Source organism: Mercenaria mercenaria, chromosome 4 (assembly GCF_021730395.1).
Source record: "Mercenaria mercenaria strain notata chromosome 4, MADL_Memer_1, whole genome shotgun sequence".
Taxonomy (NCBI): Eukaryota; Metazoa; Mollusca; class Bivalvia; order Venerida; family Veneridae; genus Mercenaria; species Mercenaria mercenaria.
The window spans coordinates 62,621,174-62,628,325 of NC_069364.1; the positions used below are offsets into that span (position 1 = coordinate 62,621,174).

General features: G+C 35.4%; 1 protein-coding gene across 4 annotated transcripts in view; it reads left to right on the top strand.

The window, feature by feature from the left end:
* Positions 1–5,991, top strand: part of LOC123551923 (sex comb on midleg-like protein 2) — a 28,643-nt gene extending 22,652 nt beyond the window's left edge. For 2 of the 4 annotated variants that reach the window (XM_053541478.1, XM_053541480.1), the window contains 2 exons: positions 284–546; positions 1,793–5,991. In XM_053541478.1, coding sequence (XP_053397453.1) covers positions 284–546; positions 1,793–1,915 — 386 coding nt within the window. In that variant the 3' untranslated portion in view covers positions 1,916–5,991. The other 2 variants (XM_053541479.1, XM_045341227.2) reach the window with 2 other exon arrangements.
* Positions 5,992–7,152: the final 1,161 nt, after the last annotated feature.

The window sequence follows — 7,152 nt, forward strand, 5'->3', positions numbered from 1 at the left end:
GTTATGTTCCTTCTTGGACTTGGAGTAGTATTTAACCAGATCAGAACATTTTGTTCTGAACTCCTCATGCATTTTCTTGCAAATTCTAGTGAAACTTTGTATACATGATCTGCATGAAATGGACATTTGGAATTTGTCTGATTGTGTTTTAGTTATGCTTCCATTTCTGGACTTTGTTAATTATTCAGTCATTAAATATGGGGCATCGGTTGTACATTTTTGACACATTTGTTGTTACCTAATTGATGGTACTACAAATCTTAGTGTTGTTGTTTCATTACAGATTCAGAAGGTCAACAGTCCCTAGATAGTAGATCCACTAAATCCAATCCCCGTAGGCGTTGGTCTACAGAATCTTTAGAGAGCCTCCGCAACACAAAGGCAAAAGTGCGGCGGTCATACGAGGCAGAGGCAAGTTCCACAACAGTCGATACGAGAACTCACAGGCCACGAGATCCATCAGAGTGGTCAATAGATGATGTAGTAAAACACATCTGTGATACAGACATGGCGCTTGCTCCACATGCTGTACTCTTCAGAAAACATGTATGTTTTACAGTCTTCTGTCATTGTGTACCTTTTAGTTTGTGTTTTATGATTTTATCTTGTATTTGAACTGTACTTAAGTCAGTTTAAGCTTTATTTCATCAACGAAATGATGGTCAGTTAATTGATGCTTCTGATTAAGATTACCTCCTAGTATATGATGATTTGCTTAATTAAAAACTGATACCTGGCTAAATGTATTATTTCAGGAGAATCATGGGAAAGCTATGTTCCTGTTAACATCAATTTGTGTATTTCAGATTGATTTTAAACCTTCGTTCCTGTTGAACAGCAGTTTATGTTATTTCAGGAGATTTGGGGATACAGTGATTTACATAATTTCAGGAGATTGATAGTAAAGCCTTGTTGCTGTCGATCAGTGATTTATATAATTTCAGGAGATAGATGGTAAAGCCTTGTTGCTGTTGATTAGCGATTTATATCATTTCAGGAGATTGATGGTAAAGCGTTGTTGCTGTCGAACAGTGATTTATACGATTTCAGGAGATTGCTGGTAAAGCCTTGTTGCTGTCGAACAGTGATTTATACGATTTCAGGAGATTGCTGGTAAAGCCTTGTTGCTGTCGAACAGTGATTTATACGATTTCAGGAGATTGCTGGTAAAGCCTTGTTGCTGTCGAACAGTGATTTATACGATTTCAGGAGATTGCTGGTAAAGCCTTGTTGCTGTCGAACAGTGATTTATACGATTTCAGGAGATTGCTGGTAAAGCCTTGTTGCTGTCGAACAGTGATTTATACGATTTCAGGAGATTGCTGGTAAAGCCTTGTTGCTGTCGAACAGTGATTTATACGATTTCAGGAGATTGCTGGTAAAGCCTTGTTGCTGTCGAACAGTGATTTATACGATTTCAGGAGATTGATGTTAAAGCCTTGTTGCTGTCGAACAGTGATTTATACGATTTCAGGAGATTGATGTTAAAGCCTTGTTGCTGTCGAACAGTGATTTATACGATTTCAGGAGATTGATGTTAAAGCCTTGTTGCTGTGGAACAGTGATTTCTGTAATTTCAGGAGATTGCTGGTAAAGCCTTGTTGCTGTCGAACAGTGATTTCTATAATTTCAGGAGATTGATGGTAAAGCCTTGTTGCTGTCGAACAGTGATTTCTATAATTTCAGGAGATTGCTGGTAAAGCCTTGTTGCTGTCGAACAGTGATTTCTATAATTTCAGGAGATTGATGGTAAAGCCTTGTTGCTGTCGAACAGTGATTTCTATAATTTCAGGAGATTGATGGTAAAGCCTTGTTGCTGTTGAACAGTGATATGATGATGAAGTATATGGGACTCAAACTTGGACCTGTTCTCAAATTGTGTAACCTCATAGACAGATTGCGTCAGCGCAGGTGAACAATTTGGTGCTGAACTATGTGTGATACAGTGCCGGATACTGACACATGTGATGTTCATAGAGCTTACAACAATCCATGGAACAAAACGAGATGTCATCTTCAGTGAAGTTGTGTTTTCCACAATAACTAAAATCATGTATTTTTGTGACAAGAGCACAAAATATTAAGAGAAGAAATTAACAATAAATCAAACTGAATCCTGTTGAAAAGATCATGTTGTTGAAAATATTGTTGTTTATAAAATATTCAAGGTCTTTGAGTTGTTTATCGTCTAATACACCACTGTACACACAGACATTCAACTGCGCATGTGTTAACTCCAGCAGTTAAATATCGAAGTATCGGAACCATGAACTGGATAAACTACAAAAAGACCTTGATTATTTTCATCCTAACATAGTCATAAAAATATTATGAAAATAAAATATGCTGATTCACATTCATTGGGTGATGATGAACCTGACGTCATGACGTAAATAATTGATGTCGTAATGGTTTCCTATCACAGCAGGTCAAACCCATTGTTTATTGCAGAATATACAACACTTGATATTGTTATTTATTTAAGTGACAAAGTAATCAGCCTAAGTTAGAATCATTGATTTATGTTTTGAATTGCCATATTATTGATAAAGTGTTGCAATATATTGATACTTCTAATCAATGCAAGTGTTTTAGAAACAAAGTTTCAGTGAATGGTAGCTATATAATGTTTTAACAGGGAGATAACTCTTGAGATAAATTATTGTCTTTTGATTTGTTGTTCCCTATTAAAGTAGTTCTGCAAGTTACTATCAGTTTTGTTCTCTAAAATAATAGTTGATCAAACCAGGACTTTTTAAAATCTCGGGATGTATGGATGGTGATATTAGCAGATATTTTTTCTACAATGTAGGTTTTAATAATTTTTTTGTAACTATCGTAAATAAACTCCTTGTTTATATGGATGATGTGATTATTTTTTAGATATTTTCGCATAATTTAAGAGATCTTCAAATTTTAAGCTGAATTAAGGACATCTTTTATTTTCAAGAAAGTGTCAACATGTTTTTTTACAGTATTTACTTTTGTAAAGATAATAAAATGTTACCATTTTTAGCTCACCTGTCACAAAGTGACAAGGTGAGCTTTTGTGATCGCGCGGCGTCCGTCGTCCGTCCGTGCGTCCGTGCGTCCGTAAACTTTTGCTTGTGACCACTCTAGAGGTCACATTTTTCATGGGATCTTTATGAAAGTTGGTCAGAATGTTCATCTTGATGATATCTAGGTCAAGTTCGAAACTGGGTGACGTGCCTTCAAAAACTAGGTCAGTAGGTCTAAAAATAGAAAAACCTTGTGACCTCTCTAGAGGCCATATATTTCACAAGATCTTCATGAAAATTGGTCAGAATGTTCACCTTGATGATATCTAGGTCAAGTTCGAAACTGGGTCACATGCCATCAAAAACTAGGTCAGTAGGTCAAATAATAGAAAAACCTTGTGACCTCTCTAAAGGCCACATTTTTCATGGGATCTGTATGAAAGTTGGTCTGAATGTTCACCTTGATGATATCTAGGTCAGGTTTGAAACTGGGTCACGTGCGTTCAAAAACTAGGTCAGTAGGTCTAAAAATAGAAAAACTTTGTGACCTCTCTAGAGGCCATATATTTCATTAGATCTTCATGAAAATTGGTCAGAATGTTCACCTTGATGATATCTAGGTCAGGTTCGAAAGTGGGTCATGTGCCTTCAAAAACTAGGTCAGTAGGTCAAATAATAGAAAAACCTTGTGACCTCTCTAGAGGCCATATTTTTCATGGGATCTGTATGAAAGTTGGTCTGAATGTTCATCTTGATGATATCTAGGTCAGTTTCGAAAGTGGGTCACGTGCCTTCAAAAACTAGGTCAGTAGGTCAAATAATAGAAAAACCTTGTGACCTCTGTAGAGGCCATATTTTTCATGGGATCTGCATGAAAATTGGTCAGAATGTTCACCTTGATGATATCTAGGTCAAGTTCGAAACAGGGTCATGTACGGTCTAAAACTAGGTCAGTAGGTCTAAAAATAGAAAAACCTTGTGACCTCTCTAGAGGCCATACTTGTGAATGGATCTGCATAAAAATTGGTCAGAATGTTCACCTTGATGATATCTAGGTCAAGTTTGAAACTGGGTCATGTGCCTTAAAAAACTAGGTCAGAAGGTCAAATAATAAAAAAACCTTGTGACCTCTCTAGAGGCGATACTTTTCATGGGATCTGTATGAAAGTTGGTCTGAATGTTCATCTTGATGATATCTAGGTAAAGTTCGAAACTGGGTCAACTGCGGTCAAAAACTAGGTCAGTAGGTCTAAAATTATTAAAATCTTTTGACCTCTCTAGAGGCCATATTTTTCAATGGATCTTCATGAAAATTGATCTGAATGTTCACCTTGATGATATCTAGGTCAGTTTCGAAACCGGGTCACGTGCGGTCAAAAACTAGGCCAGTAGGTTTAAAAATAGAAAAACCTTGTGACCTCTCTAGAGGCCATATTTTTCATGAGATCTTCATGAAAATTAGTGAGAATGTTCACCTTGATGATATCTAGTTAAAATTCAAAACAGGGTCACATACCTTCGAAAACTAGGTTAATAGGTCAAATAATAGAAAAACCTTGTGACCTCTCTAGAGACCATATTTTTCAATGGATCTTCTTGAAAATTGGTCAGAATTTATATCTTGATAATATCTAGGTCAAGTTCAAAACTGGGTCACATGAGTTCAAAAACTAGGTCACTATGTCAAATAATAGAAAAAACGACGTCATACTCAAAACTGGGTCATGTGGGAAGAGGTGAGCGATTCAGGACCATCATGGTCCTCTTGTTATGAATTTATATATGGGTTGCCATTGTCAAAGTTTTTTTAAGTACTTTATGGTAATAAATGACATTACACCACTAGTTTGGTTTATCAAACTTGCAGAACTACCTTAATAAGGTAAAGTGAAAATGAGCCGTGCCATGAGAAAACCAACATAGTGGGTTTGCGACCAGCATGGATCCAGACCAGCCTGCGCATCCGCGCAGTCTGGTCAGGATCCATGCTGTTCGCTAATAGTTTCTCCAATTCCAATAGGCTTTAAAAGCGAACAGCATGGAGCCTGACCAGACTGCGCGGATGCGCAGGCTGGTCTGGATCCATGCTGGTCGCACACCCACTATGTTGGTTTTCTCATGGCACGGCTCAAATAAGTTTTAACTCTGAAATGAAATTGAAGTTGAGACTGTGTTTGTTTGTTATATATATTGCAAATTTGTATATATAAGTTGGTAGTAACATGGAGCTTGTAATATTTGCTAGGTGATTAAATTATACATTTATTGAATGTTTTAATTGATTAATTTTTAGTGCAACTTAAACTGTTGCTATTGGAAATGAATGGTGCATAATGTGGGAATTTTTGATCTGTATATTTGGTGCAAATTTATTTCTGTGTTGCCTTCATTTGAGAAACACATATAGTCATTCTTTGAGTGTCAGATTTTGACTTTTAACTTCTAGTATGTATGGTGTTTGGATAGTTTATGGACTTTTTCTGTATCTCAAGAATAAATTGTACACATATTTCCTGCACATCTCTCATAGATAATTTTTCTTGTGATATAAGATAGGTCAGATATGAGATAGTTTTTGCAACTTCAGGATTCTTGCCTTTTTAGCTTGTCTGATTTTTAAAAAAATATCTACGAGGTTTTGTCATTGACTTGATCATGGGCGTTTGTTAATTTTTTTGTTTAGGTTCGCCTTTTCTTAAAAACTGTTAACAACTATAGCTTTGAAACTTTGCAAACTTATTTATCATCATAAGGTGACTACATAGGCCAAGAACCATAACGGTGATAAGCACTTTGTCAGAATATGGCCCCTTTTGTACTTAAAAAATTTGATTTTCTTGGTTAAAATATTTGTTAGGGTCCGCTTTTTCCCCCAAACTAAAAAAGTTACAGCTTTTAAACTTTGCACAGTTGTTTATCATCATTAGATGAATAAGCAGACCAAGAACCATAACTCTGACATGCATTTTGTGAGAATTTTGGTCTTTTTTATACGCCCCGATTTGAATACAAGGACATATTCCATGATGGAACTGCACATCCTTGGCGGAGGTGCGCGTCCATTCAGACCTTGAATCAGGCAATCAATACTTCCGACTTCTTCATCAGCATGGAGGATTTGATTTACTTGGAGTGATCAAACTTGGCACAGATTGTTCATAAAATCAATTTGAGACGTGAGTGTACCATGCATAACATCCAATTCTGAATGTGTTATTTTTGACCTACTCTCTACATCTGTTAGGAGCTTTGTGTGGACTTTCAATTTTTTGGGGGGAATTTTTTTTTTTTTTTTTTTTTTTTTTAAGATTAACTTCCCTTAGTTGTTACTATAAATAACTTATATTGTAACTTTTTTATAACTGACCGTAGAGAAAAACCAAGACCATTTTTCTGTGGTACAACTTAGATGCTACTTTCTAATTTTAGGTGTATTGTAAGGTATCTCTACCTGGTAAGAATTTTTTATGTGGATTTAGAAAAACAAAAGAATTACAATAATAACTACCACAAAATTAAAATTCCATTTGCAAATACAGGTGCTAGTGTAAAGAAATTTGCTGTGACAGGAGTATATTGTGACATTCTGGCACTCTTGTTGTACTTATAAAATTTGAATTTCTTGGTTAAAAGTTTTGTTTAGGTCCACTTTACTTGAATTCTATAAGAGCTATAGCTTTGTTCAGTTGTTTATTATCATTAGATTAGTAAGTAGGTCAAAAACCATAACTGACTCTTGCATTTTGTTAGAATTATGGGCCTTTTTAACTCAGAAAATCAGTATTTCTTGCTTGTTTTTTGTTTAAGTTCTCTTTCTCCTAAAAAAATATTAAGATAGACGAATGATAGTTGTCATTATCAGCCTTAAATTGTGCAGAGTACTTACAGCTTACAGGAGATTTATTGTTTTAGTACCTTATCATTATGGTATGACCTTTTGCTGTCTTCAACAATTGTTAATATACCTCTAAGCATTATGCAAGCATATTTTGTTAAACCTCAGTCTTTTGTGATACTATTTTATTACATGTCAGATACTCCTTGATAAAATACTTTTATTATACTATATATTGTGTAACAAGGCATTATGGTGAGGGTTATGAATCAACTTCCGTGATAACTCTTGTTTTATTCTTTCCATTTGAGAATTTGC